Consider the following 17,410-nt stretch of genomic DNA (forward strand, 5'->3'; position numbering starts at 1 on the left):
ATAGAAAATGAAGTTTTTGGTTCTCTTTTATGATGATGCTTCGCATTTTCTGTCCTGGTAATGCTTTTAAAAGGTATTAGAAAAGTGTGTTATCTCTCGATTAATTGCTACTATAGATTAATTAAGGATATGCAATTTAGAAAATACCTGTATTGTTGCTACGTAGGTAAAATTGTTCAAAATCGGTTCTTTATAGTAAGTAGGGTGAAGAAGTTGTCTTGTACTGTAAGTAGTGTTAATAGCTCTGTTGTATTGTAAGTAGTGTATGTAGCCTTTGTTGTACTGTTTTAGTGTAAAGTAGCAGCAGAAGTGTTGTAAAGTATAAGCAAACATAATAAAATAAATAAATAAATAAATGAAAAAAAACGAACGGCTGGGAGGGAAACAAGTTAAGACAAACAAATCAATACAGCTTGAGTTTTCCAACTTTTAATATTTATATATTTTTGAATTAAAAGTTCTTAGTCACATTTTAAAAGATAACTCACTGTATTTACAAAACTATTGGTTCCCCGACGGCAGGGAGGCAGTTTGCTCGTTCTAAAAGTTTCTATGCATCACTTAACCTGAATTTCAGTTCTGTTGTCTGATCACGGGCTCCGAAAAAGGTTTCGGACTCAGGGACGGATCTAGGGGGAGGGAGCAGGGGTGCGCATCCCCCCCCCCCCCTAAGATGAAGCCTTCCTCTTCGTATTCGCTTTTAAAATTTGTTTACCATTCCTTAGTGGTCCGACCAGAGAGGAATACTCAAAAGGCAGTTTGTGTCACTAATTTTTCCATCGGGAACCAACTTATAAATAAAATATGCATACCAAAGTGCGGGAATTCTGATTTTTAAGGGCAGCATGAAAAGCTCTGAAATGCTTCAATGTCTTTATGATTAGCCCGTGAATAGCGCTGTATTGAGGAGCAGGGCAAAAATAATGAAAATAATTTAAAAATACACATTGTCTAAATTGTAAATCCAGAATAAAAATAAAATCAATCTGCATCAAGGATCAATTGTGTAAGCAAAAGCAACGAGACGAAAATGTTAATGATTAGCGGAATCCCTGTTGAGTACGAAGCTAACACGGCGTACGGGAATGTCGCGAGCGCGTAACGGGTAAGTATGCAAAACGCGCGCATATTACTTATCGTGCGTTCAACACTAAAAGTCACGCAAGATCGTGAATGGTCGCGCAACAATAAGGCCAGCTCTCGAAATGAGTCACGCCTGTTCAGTAACATCCATTTCAGTGTTAAAATCAAGACTTCTCTCGGGACGAGAAGCGTGACTATGGGATAATTATTTGTCTTTCCTTACGTCACGCTAACGATTAGCAAAAGCGCTTTCTTGTGTAGAAGCTTCTCCTATTCAGTCTGTTACTGCTTGTGTTGCCTTGTTCTATAAATCTTTTCTCTCCTCGTTTTCCGTAGCTTCCACTATCATCTGCTTCAACTCCTTGCGTCCTTTTCGGTGTTTAAACTCCATGTAAGCCCGACCTCCAAAAATGCTGAGTATGAGTCCAGCGCCCATGGAGATGGCTATCCAGGCCGCAAAGCTCAGGTAGGGGTCTGGAAACAAATAATATAGAAGGCGCACAAGTCAAAACGAATGGCAGTAGTCTAAAACAAGTGAAAAAATAAAATTGTATATTTCTAAAAAATAGATTGTTATACTGTGTCGGTTGTCAAGTGAGACGTTTCGTTAATTATAAACATGAAGAGGATAAACGGAATGAACGCCTTAGTGAATTTGAAAATCTGATATCTCAAAACTTTGTCCACAGCACCCGGGGGGTGAGGGTATTCCCTATAACGGCCTATAAGGGTAGGCTCCGCCCGAAAGTGGTACTTGTTTCAGGCTTCAGATATGCGAAAGGGTAGGGATTTCACAAGTTGAGGCATATGAAATGGTAGGGAAATCTGTCATTTATGTATAACGCTAACGGGAACTATTTAAGGGACATTTGTATTATGGTTAACATATCCTCAGATAATGCTTGATGTTTTCCCGTAGTATTGTTCATTAACTTCATTCCAATAGTTTGGAAAAGTGATGCAGTGTTCTTAAGTAGGTACATGAAAGGGCTACCTATCTTCTACAAAGGTACACTAAAAGGGCACCTTTTCTGTCAAAATGGTAAACAAAAGGGTAAGGGGTTGGACATCGCGGCGCAGTCTCCCCGCAAAAAAACTTTGTAGAGTACCCCCTGCCCAGGCCCCAGTATCCCTTGAGATTGCTTTTCCGTTCGTTACTCTTCTAAGAGTAGAGTCGAAGAGGAGTCGAAGGGTAGAGTGAGTCGAAGAGTAGAGGAAGAGTCGCGTGACGATTGTGTGACAATTATACCGGCGCCTGCGAAGGAAAATGAATTCGGTTATGCAGGGCGCAATACAACTAGTGACGCCCTTACCTCGGCTTTTTTCACAAATAAATGGTAACGCAATGTCGCAGTTCAAGTCAAACCAAGTCACGACACCATTCCAGATGTTGATTTGCACACAGTCCTCTCCATCACACCTCTGAGGTGTAAATCGATCATAATGCTTGTCATTCGGTTCTTCTCTGTCCCAGTTAAGGTATGAAGGCTTGTTGTCAAATTGTCCCTGACCAATATCGTTCCAAACGTATATACCTGCGTAAATAAAAAACAAAGTCCTTTCACGGTGAAACAGTGATAGAAATTAACGGGATAGTACTTGTTAAATATTTTATTTCTATGCAACTTCACCTCCAGTGGGGAGTGGGTTAGGTTCCCTGTATAAGAAATATTTGAAGAACGGACAAAAAGTAAATTGTGTTAAAAATTTTACTTCTGGGTAACTCGATCCCCAGACAAAGAGGTTGGGGGGGGGGGGGGGGGGACTTGACTCTGTTTCAGGTATAAGAAATATCTTAAGAACGGACAAAAAGTTAACTAAAATACAATGTTTCTTTGTGGCTGGACCCCAAATGATTACCTGTAGGGATTGGCATCTAAAAGTGTAGTGTTGCAGTATAATGTTTGTGGATCTTTGTGTGTGGTTGGCATGACAACCGAGTCTGAACACACATGAGATGTTCGGTTACAAAAGGTTTAGAATTGAATGTTTCAGTTTTGCTGCGACCATAACTGAGTCTGTGCTTAGGAGAGCTGTTTACAGTTACATGACATACATATAAGAATGCCGCAGCATCTGTGTGTGACTGGGACAGGAGCGCTAGCTACGGCCATATGAGTTAGTGTCCGACGACGTATACATTTACGAAAGATTACGAATGTAGTGAGTCTCTCCTCCTCAGAGCCCCCACTCTCTCCACACCCGTGGTCTCGCCCCGAAGGAGTTCAGTTTTAGGGACGGGTCATTAGTTTTTTGAGAGGCTGGTTGGTCAATTTCAAAAAAATTCCTGCACAGCAAAAACTGCTGACAAAGAAATCGTTCATGGGGAGCCATGGGGGAAAAAAGGCGAGTAAGTGCTTTCTACCATCCGAGTCCTATTTTTGATGTTAAAAAAATTCTTGAACAAGCTATTGCCTACTACTGAAAAAACAACCATGCACAACCTAAGGATGAGAAAAAAATGCATGCCCTAGAAAACTGCCCAATCCCCACCCTCACCCTCCCCCTTAAAACAATAATGACCCGTCTCTTTTGAGTACTTGAAACGAACATGACGTACCAGCCTCCACGCGGTCATTGAGTCCAATCCATATGTTAGTCTTGATCAACCTTCCAATCAAATTGTTTTTCGATGCGCTGGAGATTGCCACAAGGGTAGCGTTCTTCTCTATGCAGGTTTTTCGTGCCCAGTCCCAAGTCACAGCCTCACGTACATACAGGTAACAATTATCGTCCACACATGTCCAGCCAGGGAGATCTGAGAAAGAGAAATATGACGTCAGTAGAAGGCCAGTAGAACAGGAAGGAGACGAGGAGAAGTCGCTTCTTGCTAAGAAACCGGGCCGATATACTATTTAACAATTAAATTATTAGCTCGAGATTTCTATCGCGTGATAGTTGACGAATGCGCGACCCGAGTCAACTATCACGCATATAAATCGAAAGCGAATAATCTAATTGTCTTAGTATAATTCCACTAGTTTTCAAAACTTTATCTTAATCCTCCTCACAGACACTTCGAAGATGCAAAGAAGCTTCCGCCAGTTTTATTAACAACCGCACACTGCAAGGCTACTCGCTAACTACAACAGAATAGATAGTGAGTAGCGTAGCCAATTACAGAACGGCATTCGTGATAGAGCGCTAGTAGAAGTCTGCATACTAGCCAAGTGGCCCATCAGACCGGCGCTTATCTTCAGTTTCTCTAGTGTGAAGCAGCTAGTAGAATTTCTAATTCCACCCTGGATGGGATGCTAGTCCATTACAGGGTTACCCCCAGCATTAAATTCGCCGGTACACATTTATACACCTGGGTGGAGAGAGGCACTGTGAGAGAAAATTGTCTTGCACAAGAACACAACACAACGTCCCCGCCAGAGCTCGAACCCACGCGCTCGATCTGGAGCCGAGCGCACTAACCTTGAGGCCACCGCGCCTGCCACCTACTCTGAAGTAATGTACACTTTAATTTCATTTTCAAACCTCAATCCTCACCTTCAGCAAACTTTCTTTCACACACGTAGCTTCTATGCGCTTTACACACCACATCGTTCCACTTTTTGTTCACGGAATTCATCTCCACGCAATTCTCGACGTTGCACTGCCCGTTGAAATTGTTTGGTTCGGGATTTTTTCCATCACCTTTGTCCCAAGCAAAAAATACCGGTTGATCGAATTTGTTGTAATTCCAAAGAAATCTCGATTCCTTACTTCTGTCGTTCAATCCTATCCAACCGCCACTCCCCGTCAATAGAAGATGACCAACAAAACTGAAAATAAATGGATGACACAAGGTTAGAAATCATCCCGCAGAGAAACCGGTCGGAATATATATTGTTAAAACAAAGGGCATTGTGAGGTAAGGTAATGTCTGCATACGAGCCGAGCGGCCCATCAGGCCGGAGCTTATCTTTGGTTACAGTAGCTCTGTAGTAGCATGAAGCGACTAGGAATATTGTTACTCCCCCCCTGGATGGGATGCTAGTCAATCGCAGGGTTACACCCAGCATTAAATGCGCCGGTACCATTTATACACCTGGGTGGAGAGAGGCAAGTGAGAGAAAAGTGTCTCGCCCAAGAGCACAACACAATGTCACTGGCCAAGGCTCGAACCCGGACCGCTTAATCAAAGGTTCAAACTAGCGTACACTGCCATAATATGTCCCGGTCTCCGAAGAATAAACAAACTAGGTGTACTTTCTGTATCCCCTGGATGGGATGTTAGTCCGTCGTAGGGTTACTCCCCATAGTTTTGAATGAAAGTTCTGAGCCTTCAATTCTAACAATTTACATTTCTGGTTGGAGAGGCACTGCGAGGCCCTGTCCACACTACGATGGAGAATTTTGAAAACGCAACTTTGTTTCCTCAGTTAGGCCTTCCGTCCACACTTATCCGTCCCGAAAACGGGGCTTTGCGAAAACGCTCTTCAAACCGGAGGAATTTTAAATCGGCGGCTTTTTGTTTTTGTGTGGACGGAAAACATTTTGAAAACGGAGCTTTTCAAAAACGATGACGTTTCGATAACCATGTGCTTTTCCTGACCGAGTTTTCGTCAAACACAAATCCAAAATGACCGGTGATTGTTGCGTTTTCAAATTTCTCCTCTTAAGGTATACGGTAACCTTAAACTGAAACAAATTCAGTAAAGGAGAATTTAACCACCAGCCATAGATACTTGAAGAACAAAACAGGTAGAAATTCCTTTAACTGACAGACAAAAAATAAACAAGAACCTTCTTTCGAATAATATATTTTGTTTTAATGAAAATATACACAAGGATTCAATGGTATTCACTACAATTTCTACAGCAAATTCATCATGCCAGTCATTTATCAATCGATCAGAAACTAGACTCTCAAAAAGCAACTGCAGGATCGAGTTTCATAATTAATAATTTGATGACGTCGCTTTAATTAATTACACGAGGTTAACATATTAGTGATTTCTGACGTCGTATAATTATATTGCTAATTTGTGCGCCGCAATGGAGGTGTGTCGAATTATGCTCCATACTATTTGCAGCTTAATGCTAACCGCAATTTTGTATCGGATAGAAGAATGTTTTCTTGACGTGGAAGGATACCCGTGGGGTAAGTGAACATTTGATTTTTTAAAAAAATATGTAAAGTTTGTAGTTTCTCGGCTCGGGTGCAATACTCGTAAAAGTTACGGCTCCCTCCAAAGAAAAACAAATTTGGCTAAGTAAAAAAGATTTTTCCTTCTTCCAAATAAGATTTAAGCTTCAAGAGGTGAGAAAATTACAACGAACTAAGACTTGACAACAAAGAACGTTTAAAGGGAAGGCAGCGCGCGAAAAATGCAGTCTACACGTAATATTCTCGCCCGCCGGCAATCCGTTTTAATCTCCCTCGTTCTTAACCATCCGCTTCCCTTTTATACATTTTTTTTATCAGTTTGACCTCTTCCTGCAACCTCAAAACATAATTCTTCGTTATTTTAATCGAATTCACGGAAATTTTCTAAGAATAAAAACTGCCTTTCTCGATTTCTTTCATCTCTCTTGATATGTCTGTCTTTTACCTCGCCTCAAAAACTATTCCACAGCAGAAAATTCACCATTAAGTATACATTTCCGGTCGATAAGACCGATAAGGAACTTGAAAGAACATTTTGAACTTTTGATTTTTTAAAAATATTTTAAGTTTTCGCGCGCTTAAGAATATGCTTTTGCTCAAGGCCAACCGCAATTTAGGACAAATGCGCCAAATGGATGGAATTTGGATTAGGGTCTCCATAACAACGTTTTCCTCGTTTTCAAAATAAATTCAGACTAGAAAAAAGTCACCGAACACTTGAAAACGTTTGCCCCCCCCCCCCCCCCCAAAAAAAATACCAATAATATGTTTGTTTGTTAAGTTTGCCTGGTTTTGTGACGTATTTATAATTCATAATTTGATGACGTGGTTGTTTTAATTAGCAGGGCTTAACGCATTTAACGTCAACTAATTAACAGATTTAAAACTGCTAACTGGACGTGCTGCAACGCGCGCGCCGAAAAGAACGCAAAATGGTTATACAAACGCCCTAAATTCTTTTAACTGGTTATCGGCTAACGTGGTAAGAGACAACGAAATTGCAAGGGCCATACAAACACAGAAGAGTCGGGCGCTTTGATTCTCTGGGACTGACATTGGCTCGTTGGTATTTTTCGGTCGAACAAAGTGTAGGAATACGCGCCAGCCTGATAAAACGAAAACTTGAAACGCAAGACAACACGACTCGAAAAGCGACGAGATTAAAATTTATCAATGATGTTCGACAATTACTAATGGTCCACACTCCGGCTAACCAATCGATTGCACACGCCACTGATTTATCCTGATAAGGGGCGCTTTCCGTTGGTCAAAAAATTCCGGTTTGAATTTACTAGTGCCGAATGCAACGGCATTTTAAGGAATTACCACATGCAGCGTGTGGTTATCCCTTAGCTTTTTTCCAAGGTCTGTTGCATGAGCGTCAGTACATCGATTCGTGCGCTTCGAACGCTGCCATCAAAACGACTGGGACTGAGGATATAAAGCGACTGTTGATAACTGTACGCAGGATGTAATCATTGCCATTTGTTAATAACAGGGTAAAGTTTTATTTAATAAAGCGCTACTTTTTTTTCGCAGGTCTCACCTGGGTGCTAGCAACATTGAACGTTTTCGTGCTTGTGCTATTAATACACTCTCGTTCCATCGATCGCTGGTTGGGTAACAGGTCAGTAGAGTAGTTTAGCTGTTATAACGATAACACTTTTTAGAAAACAGTCCTAAAAAAATACGCGCGCTGATTGGTTAAAAATCGTGTTTCTATTTATTTAGTATAAATCTACTAGTCGTTCAAAACTTCACCTAAATCCTCTTCACACTGCTACTCACTCATCCTCATCGGGCCCATGAGGACTCATGAGGCCGGCCAGAAGATCACGCCATCCATCCCGGTCTGAGGCCGATGCAGCATCAGCTCCTCATGTATGCCATCCGAGCTTGTTCCTTTCCTTCTCCACTGTTCTTCTCCCCATCTCTCTCGGTCGACCTCGCCTCCTCTTACCTTCAGGTGCCCACGTCAATGCAGTCCTCGAGATGTTGTCAGGACTTTTCCTCAGTACATGCCCTAACCATCGCCATCTTCTCACTCGTATAAGGACTGACACCGGCGTACTCCCTGTGGTTTCTTCAGCTCTTCGTTGCTCAGATGGTTGGGCCAGAATCTCCTCAGCACTCTCCTCAGGCATGTGCGGTGAAACACATCCAGTTTGTTGAGGTCAGTTGCTGTCACCCTGCACATTTCGGCTCCATACAACAACACGGACAGGACGTTCGAATTCAGGATGCGCAACTTGGTCTTCTGGCTGAATCTGCCTGACCTCCAGATGTTCTGAAGTCTGGTGAATGCGGTTCTCGCTAGTACTAGTCGCCTCTTGATGTCTGCTTCTTCACAGACACTTGAAAAACGCTAAGAAGCGGCCGTCATTTTGCTAACAAGAGCACACTGCTGCGCTACTCACTATCTCTCACAGAATAGATAGCGAGTAGCGTAGCCAATCAGAAAACGGCATTCGTGATAGAACGCTAGTAGATTTATACTAAAACTTGATGGAAACACGGCACATGTTTTCTATTTCTTAAACATTTTACACTTTATTATTAAAGATAATTACGTTAGAAACTTGAATATAATAACAGCATGAACTCGCAGGTATCTAAGCTAATCTAGGCGGGCCACATCTATATTAATACTACAACAGGATACGAAGCTATACTATATCAGTGATTTTGACCCTGAGGCATTGATTTCATTTTGAAAAATAGTTAAAGCACAGTTTCTACCTCATTTGTCGCACCCCCCAACTTGACTTGCCGTGTTTGTGTAACTCGAAACATGGAAAATATTCCTTAAACATAACTACTTTCATTATATTCTTTCTACAGCACCACGCCAACTGTAACGTGGCCCGTTACTTCCGGCAACCAAGGCAACGAACAACCACAACAGTGGTGTATCATAAGTATAGCACATGATACTCTGCGAGTTCTTGTAATAACCTTATTTGAAGGAACTTTGAATACATATAATTACTATGGAGGCGCAACTTCCAGAAACAGCCCTTCTAGACCTGTTTTCTGGCCTTGTTTCAAAGGGAGAGAAAGTATCTCCAGTCTTCTCGCCAATCTCCGAGAAATTATGGGCAGAGCTGCGAGAGCCGCCTTCCTTTACAGCCAGAAAATCTGCGCCATATTTGGACAGGACATAGCTTCGATAATAACATCCCGTCGAGATGTCATTAATCTCGTCACCATGCCCCCAGAGAGGTACAGCGAGGAAAGTCTCGCCAGACCTGGACAGGACACATCTTCGGTCATATTCACTCGAAGAGTAAATATAATTGGTCTTGTCGTCAATCTCCAAGAGAATCTTCAAAGATATTCAAGAGCAGCCGTCCTCCTACACTACCAGGAAGGCTGCACCATGCCTAGGCAAGACACGTCTTCAGGCATATCATTCAATCGAAGGGTTGATGCCTCTGGATTTCTCGGTGTGCTTCGAAAGATAGCGAAAGTGGCTTCGATGTCGCCTACTCTCCTACATAGCCTAGAAATCTGCGCGTCACCAAGGCAAGATATGTCTTCAGGCATATCATTCAATCGAGAGGTTGATGTGTTTAGAACTCTCGGCATGGTTCGAGAGATTGCGAACATGGCTTCGATATCACCCACTTTCGTACACAGCATAGAAATCTGCGCGTCACCAGGGCAAGACATGTCTTCAGTCATGTCAGTCAATCGAGGGGTTGGTGTCTTTGGTATTCTCGGCAAGCTTCGAGAGATTGCGAACATGTCTTCGATATGGCCCACTCTCCAATACAGCGAGCCAATCTGCGCCATGCCTGGACAAGAAGTAGCTTCAACCGCATCATTTGAAAGAAGAGTTTGTATCCCTGATTGTTTGGGTGTTCTTCGAGAAAATGTGAATGGGGCTTCCAGAGCCTCGGCTCTCTTTCATTGCCAGAGGAGCTGCGCCATTCCCGGTCAAGATATATTTGGATCATCTCGAAAGAATCGTGTCACTCGCCATTGCTATTCCGTGAGCTTATCTTCAAATAGTAGCCAGTCGTTGAACATGGCTGAGCCAGAGACGTTCTGCCCGAGTGATCTTGACAGGAAGAATTCCGAAAGCAAGATGGCCTTGATAGAGAAAGGGCCTATAAATCCCCTTGATATTCAATCAGGGAAAAACGGCCAAAATAAGGACAACTCGCAAGAACCCTTCCAGGATGCCTTGGTAGGCAACCGTGGTGGAATGGAAAGAATCGTTGCTCAGTGGAGCGCGAGTGTCCAACCGGATGATGCTGCTTTGAAGTGTGCTTGTATAGAGCTCGAGCGGGTTGCCACAAAGAACGTCTACGAAAAGGGCCGGTCAAAGAGCAATAGGCCAGAAAATGCTCAGGGAAATGCGACTGGCTATGCGAGCGGCGACGAAAATTGTGATTTGAATAATCATACGAAAAATCTTACCGACGGTTGCCTCGTCTCTGACTCAGAGGATGAAGATCACTCTTGGTTGTGTGATAGTGAAGCACAAAACAATTCTCAGTGCGACAGCGAATCTGACCATGACGGGATGTACGGCAGCGATTCAGAAAATGACTCTGTGTACCAGAGTGATAATGAATCAGACCTGGACCAGGCTGAAGAAGACTACTTTATGGAGTTGTTGCAAGGAGATGGACAAGATCATCCAGTCAACCAACCTCATTATGATCTAATGCCGCACTGGTTACCTGGTTACATCTTGCATGCGCATGCCGCGATGAATCCACAAGGTGACCAACCCGATCCAGGGCCACCAGAAGAAGCTCCCGCGGGAGCTGATCCTCACCATTTGCCACTTCATGATGCACAAGACCAACCACTGGCAGTGAACGGAAATGGTGAGGCCCAAAATGAGCTGCCAGTCAACGGGGCTGGCATGAACGCAAATGGCGAAGATCATGACGGAGGTCCACTCGACGGGCCTGAAATGCCCGCCATGGCACAGCCAGTGCTTCCACAAGGAGGACAGCATCCTCAACAAGGGAACCCGCCTCAGCAGCAGGCCCAAGCCACAGGACCGCTCAACAGACTGAGGGCTGCGGCTCGATATGTGAGGCGAAAACTGAGTAGGAATCAAAATCCAGTTCCAATGTACGTACCAGGAGCGCCGAGGGAGGAGCGAACACCAGTTGGTCTGGAGGAGGCTCCTGCACTTGTTGGCGTGCCGATGATACCGCATGAAGACGGTGACGAGATGGACGATGAAGCACAACCAAGAGGGTTGTTTGCCTGTTTCACCTCCCTGTTTCGACGCCACGGAAACCCGGTACAGGAATACGCCTTGCAAGCGGAGCAAGTGCAGGAATTTGAAGAACAAATACCATTAGTTGAACCGGAAATGGACGTATTAGAGGAGGACATGCCGGTCATCGAGGAGCTAGTGGAAGGCGCAGAGCCACAAATTGAAGCCATTGCGCATGCAGTAGAAGCATTCTAAAATGCTTCTAAATATTTTTGTACATACTGTATATATTTAAGTTTCATGCATGCATAAAAAAACGCTAAAAGATAAAAAGAAAAAAGAAAACTAAATAGAGGCCATCTGATTAAGCTTCCATTGGACGCTTTGCGGAAGGCAGTAAGGAATGGCAGAACATATAAGTTATATGAACAGTTCTTGAAGGCATAGCAACAGACGGAAACAACTGCGAAAAAACGAACAAACAGATGTATAGAAAAATCGCCTAACGGAGGCGTTTTGATGCTTTTGCTTTTAGTAGAAGAACTTTGAAAGGCTCCTTGAAATGCTAAGACCTCTTCAAACATCGTCTGTTCCTTTGCTTTCATAAGCTGTTCACGTGTAACTTCACAGACTGTCTCAAAGTCTGTGACATTGCACAGGAAAAGCTAATGAAAGCCAAGGAACAGATGGAAACGACTGCGAGGGACAGATCAAGGCGCTTTGCGCTTCCAGTGGGAACATTGTTCCACTGGAGGTTTAAGTTGAGATGAAGGCTGTTAAGTTGTAAGTGAATCTAACCAGCTAGCGCAATAGTCAAGACGCTTTGCGCTTCCAGTCGAAGCATTCTTCGACTGGAGGTTAACGATGAGATGAAGGCTGTGAATCTAACCAGCTAGCGGAACAGTCAAGGCGCTTCGCACTTCCAGTCGAAGAATTCTTCGAGACTTAAGAAGAAGGTAGTTAAGGAACAACTGTTAAACTAACATGTGCACATGTTGAATGCTAGCAGAACAGTCATTCAAGGCGCTATGCGCTTCCAGTCGAAGCATTCTTCGACTGGAGGCTTAAGAAGAAGGTAGTTAAGGGACAAATTCAAACTAACATGTACACATGTTGACAACTAGCAGAACAGTCAAGGCGCTATGCGCTTCCAGTCGAAGCATTCTTCGACTGGAGGCTTAAGAAGAAGGTAGTTAAGGGACAAATTCAAACTAACATGTACACATGTTGACAACTAGCAGAACAGTCAAGGCGCTATGCGCTTCCAGTCGAAGAATTCTTCGACTGGAGGCTTCAGGAGAAGGTAGTTAAGGAACAAATTTAAACTAACATGTACACATGTTGACAGCTAGCAGAACAGTCAAGGCGCTTTGCGCTTCCAGTCGAAGCATTCTTCCACTAGGGGTTAGTGAAAACAAAGGAGTAATGGAGACGACTGCGAGGAACAGTATAGGGCGCTTTGAAAGCACAAAACGCCTTAATCTGTTCCTCGCAGTCGCTACTCCACTGAAGACAGCTCGAAATCTGTTCCTCGCAGTCGTTTCTCCACTGAAAGCTGAGGTTACGCAGTTTGTATTAAAACCATGTGCGAAAGTGAACGTCAAGAACTAATGGAGGAAAATAGAATGAAGGAAGGTACTGCCAAAAAAATCGATTTGGGATACACTCTTGTAAATATTATTTTCTTTCTTGCATGCATAATAAAATTCATGAAATGAGAAAAATCGACTCATTTCTTTTTTACAAGGTTCTATGCGCAAACAGTGAAGGTTTGAGGACAACATTGTTCAGCATTATAAACAGAAACACATGAAACTACTGTTCAGTAGTTTTCATTTGAATGGTCACACACTAGGGTTTCATCCACAGTCTGAAATGTTAGAACCACCTTGCGCAGTATAATAAACAGTACTACATGAAAGTACTGCTCAATAGCTTTCATTTGAATGGTCACACACTAGGGTTTCATCCACAGACTTAAAAGTTAGAACCACCTTGTACAGCAAACTAAACAGACCACATGAAATTACAATATTGCTCGATAGCTTTTACACTAGGGTTTAACTTAAGATTCACATTAATGAACAAATGACTAGTTAAGCATTAGTTTAGGCGTTTTCTTACTCGTTTTCCTCGCTACTGTCAATTGTAGCAAGCTTGGCTCCAAATTGTCCCTGACAGTAGTAGTAAGCACTGAGCCATGTCCTCGGTTGAGAAAAGTAACGGTAGCATTTGTCATCGAAATGATGCCAACCTTCCAGACACATTCCTGTGAAGCGAAAACCAAACTGAATTGTGTACACAAAGCTCTATCACTGGGTGCTTAGACCAGACCACCAACCAAACACTGCCATTAAGCACTACGCATGCAAAGTGTAAGGATGGGAGAAAAAAGGAAAGGCACAGGGGCGAAGGGAGGGCTGACAAAAGAGGAGAGAAAATAGGGATGGAGGCAGGGAGGAGAGTTGATAAAATAGGTAGGGAGAGGAGATAGGAGAAACAGCTAGAGGGGGAAAGTAGATGAGAAAAGGGATAGAGGGGGAGGGGAGATACGTTTTATGTAAAAGTAAACTGCTACTTTAAGTGATGTGAAATACGAAACTGCTTCTACATTTACCTTCACAAGCTGTCTCGCAATCGTTGAAGTCAATCTCTCTTTCATTGACATCACAGCCTGAAGCAAAAAAGTAACACAATCAACAACGATTGAGAATGCACAAACGATCACTCTAAGGTTAAAACACAGTTACCTTTGGGATAAACCTGTCTCTAAACCTATCGCTTTGATTTTCTGGAACGAGGACTTTTTTTTTACGCGAGTTGCGAGACTTTTCTGAGCGAGCGCTTTGGAATATGTACAAGAGCAAGGACAACGTGCCAAGGGATAGAATATAGCAAAATGGCTGGAGATCCGCGGCAATCGTTTTTAAAATATTAGCATAAGTTGTCTAATAGTCGATGTTGTTTAACTTTTTAACTTTCAATCCTGGAGACATTATTTGTGTGGTTGACTTTGTATCTATTATTTTGCAAGCCAGCAACTAAAAAAGAACGCCAAAAACAAGGTTTAAGCCTCATTTATGGAATTCAATATAACATCACACAAACAAAACATGGCGGAGCACCAAAGCAGCACAAACCATCAGCTGAGTTTAGGGTTAAAATTAAGTATAGTAGTTAGTGATTTCTGGTAAGCATTAGCTTTTTGAAGGTTTACATGGCTGTTCCCACGTGTTGCGCGGGAGATCCCTGGATTTGGTACATCCACCCATGTTTTGCACCGGCTAAAAAGATCGAGTGGCTCTGGGCACGAGAATGGATGCTTCTTTGCCAATACCTACCTCGAACTACCAGCCAGTGCCGAGTAATTTCCAGTCCCCCAGCGGTGTGTATCATGGCGGAATACAATGCCGTATCGGACTCCTCCAGTCGGCTTATTTCAACCGTTTTGCCGCGATCACCTGAGATACGGATACGACCGCCAGACTCCATGGTGGTTGTTTCTCGCTTTTTCCATTGGAATGTGTCGTTGGTGTTGTAGTAATGTTCTCCGTCGAATGTAACACATTCTCCCCTCTTCCTCTTGATAAGTTTCTTGTTGATTGAGATCACTTCCTCAGCTGCGAAGAACACAACAGAATCAGGCATGAGAGCAGTTTTTGCGTGAAATATGCGTCGAATCTGCGTGAAATATGCTTGAGACTTGCCGAAAGAGCTCTCTTCGGTCAAATTTCAACGTGAAATTTGCGTGAAGAGAGCTCTTTATAGGAGTATGTCAAGGTTAACCGTTTGCACATCTTGAAAAGTTTAGCCTTAATTTTTCAAGTTCGTCGTTTGTAATCCGTGTTAATCTCCTCCATCCTCAACCATCCTTATTCCTTTATGATTTATTGTTATCTCTTTGGTGTTTTTCTTTCTTAGTAAACTACTAATTTCAGGTTTCCTTCAATTTAAAAGTAGTTTTGTGCGTGACCAAAATAACTCAAAATACCGTGACTGAGCTCCTTTAAGACAAGTTACAGCAATGATATATCAATTTGGTTTTTTCTTGGTTTCAAGCGCAGAAAACATTGTTTTTTAAACCTAATCCTGTAGCGTCAATATCCATACGCCCTATTAGTATGTAGGTACTTTCCGCTATTTTTACGGGGGATGTAAAGTCAGGGGCGTCAAACCTCTGCGTCGGAAGACAAACATTTCGACGGAAAAACGGTGTTACCGGTAAATTTGCGTTTCCACTGGGAATTTCTTGAACCCGGACCGGAGGAAGATGACACGAATAGGGAACGCCAAGGAAGAGATATTCAAAGTGTCAGCATATTAATGTCACTTTTTTGACACCATTATGGTGATGAAAAAGTAAATGACCGGAGGAAGATGACACGAATAGGAAACGCCAAGGAAGAGATATTCAAAGATAGACTGAAAATAAGAATGAGTTGCTTTGTCAACATATCAATGTCACTTTTTTGACACCATATGATGATGAAAAAGCAAAACTTGACATTGAAGTTTGCGATTTCGGCTGACGTGAAAGAAACGGCGAAAATAAAATCGTGGGCTAATTTGGCCGGCTCCGGTACCCTATACCCCAGGTCTAGTTTTATCAGGCCTTAAGCTGAGTTTGTCTTCCATCTTTACTGAAACATTTGGGTTTACTTTGCCAATTTTTCTATTGAAGGCGATTTGAACCAAGGTGACTGTCCACTAGCAAGACAGAGCCTGTCAGCGAGACAGATTTTAGAGCTGAGAACAGGAATTTTACGTCAAGACAATACCCACCATTGTCACAGGAAACCCAAGCATGCAGGTAAAGAGCTAGTTCGAAATTTCGAACTGAATACTCTTACACCGAAATGAAATTGATATCAAACTGATATCCGAAAACTAGTTGTATTTTTTTTTTAACCTTTAATGTGTCTCTACGCGAATTAATTGATTTTAGGTCCCAAGATTCACAGGAGAAACGGTTGAACCAAAATCGCTCAACTGTTGCTGCTGTTGCTATTTCTGCTTACAATTATGTTATCAACTTTGTAGCGCGGTGGCCTCATGGTTAGTGGACTTGTCTCCGGATCGAGCGGTCCGGGTTCGAGCTTTGTGCAGGCTCATTGTGTTGTCCTTGGGCAACACATCACTCTCACGGTGCCTCTGTCCACCCAGGTGTATAAATGGGTACCGGCGAACTTAATGCTGGGGGTAACCCTGCGATGGACTAGCATCCCATCCAGGGGGGGAGTGAAAATACTCTTAGTCTCTTCATGCTACAGAAACCGGAGATAAACTCCGGCCTGATATGGGCCACTTGGCTCGTATGCAGACTTTGTGGCGTGAGCTAAATATTATTTGTGGCTAAGAATTCACAGTATGAAATTCCATACTTATTTTTGGCTTATATTATGCTTGGGTCTCCCGATGACAATATACAAGCTTTAAAATCTGGTTGTACTATCAGTGAATTCGCACAAATTATTCTGAGAGTTAGTTTTTTGACCAGATCAAATCAGAAATGATTCATATTTTAATTAATCAAATATAACCGACTTTGATCCAATCTTGTTTCTACAGAGAGTATAAACAGCAATATTTTTGATCAAACTGCTTCGTGCTCTTACCTTCAATAATCCAAGTAACTTGCATCAGCATGAGCAATAAACTACACTTCATCTTCTCGATTCTTGAAACTTCGCTTGCGGCTGATCAAATAGAATGCCTCCAAACTCGATTCCTTCGGGCCCTATCTGTTACAGAACAGTCAATTCAAGAAATTGCTGAACACAATTGCGAGTTCATTCTGTAGAAGAGGAACAAAAAGACTTAAGCGCACGATAACAGAAGCGCGGACCACTTGGGAATTTCGATGCATTGATGTTAGCAACTCGGGAATTTCGAAGATTATTGCGTTATTTTACGTCAATGGGTCGGACAACGGGGTTAATGTTTACACGGTGATTACTGGATAACTTCTATGCAATTAATAACATAATTAATCACTTACTAGCTAGGGACTCTTTAGAGGCAATTCTAGAAGTACTTCCATTACT

The 17,410-nt window shown here is 42.6% G+C and overlaps 1 protein-coding gene across 1 annotated transcript; it reads right to left on the reverse strand.

Moving 5' to 3' along the window:
- Positions 1-413: 413 nt before the first annotated feature.
- LOC110069057 (macrophage mannose receptor 1-like) lies at positions 414-17,267 on the reverse strand. The gene is made up of 8 exons (XM_089287863.1): positions 16,982-17,267; positions 14,708-14,986; positions 13,984-14,040; positions 13,491-13,635; positions 4,579-4,853; positions 3,644-3,841; positions 2,397-2,618; positions 414-1,557 (listed from the first exon to the last, which is right to left on the reverse strand). Exons 1-8 carry the CDS (start codon positions 17,031-17,033, stop codon positions 1,388-1,390), a joined length of 1,398 nt encoding a protein of 465 aa, XP_089143989.1. The 5' UTR covers positions 17,034-17,267; the 3' UTR covers positions 414-1,387.
- Positions 17,268-17,410: the final 143 nt, after the last annotated feature.

The sequence above is a fragment of the Orbicella faveolata genome, unplaced genomic scaffold (assembly GCF_042242905.1).
Source record: "Orbicella faveolata isolate gen_17 unplaced genomic scaffold, um_ofav_v1 contig_15, whole genome shotgun sequence".
In the NCBI taxonomy this organism is placed as follows: Eukaryota; Metazoa; Cnidaria; class Anthozoa; order Scleractinia; family Merulinidae; genus Orbicella; species Orbicella faveolata.

Bases quoted from the DNA above. Each gene is read 5' to 3' on its own strand.
- LOC110069057 (XM_089287863.1), bottom strand. From the start codon at position 17,033: ATGAAGTGTAGTTTATTGCTCATGCTGATGCAAGTTACTTGGATTATT. The intron at 14,987-16,981 runs GTAAGAGCACGA...TGTTCTTCGCAG, and splicing joins AGTTACTTGGATTATTGAAG to CTGAGGAAGTGATCTCAATC. The intron at 14,041-14,707 runs GTAGGTATTGGC...TTTTTGCTTCAG, and splicing joins GCACTGGCTGGTAGTTCGAG to GCTGTGATGTCAATGAAAGA.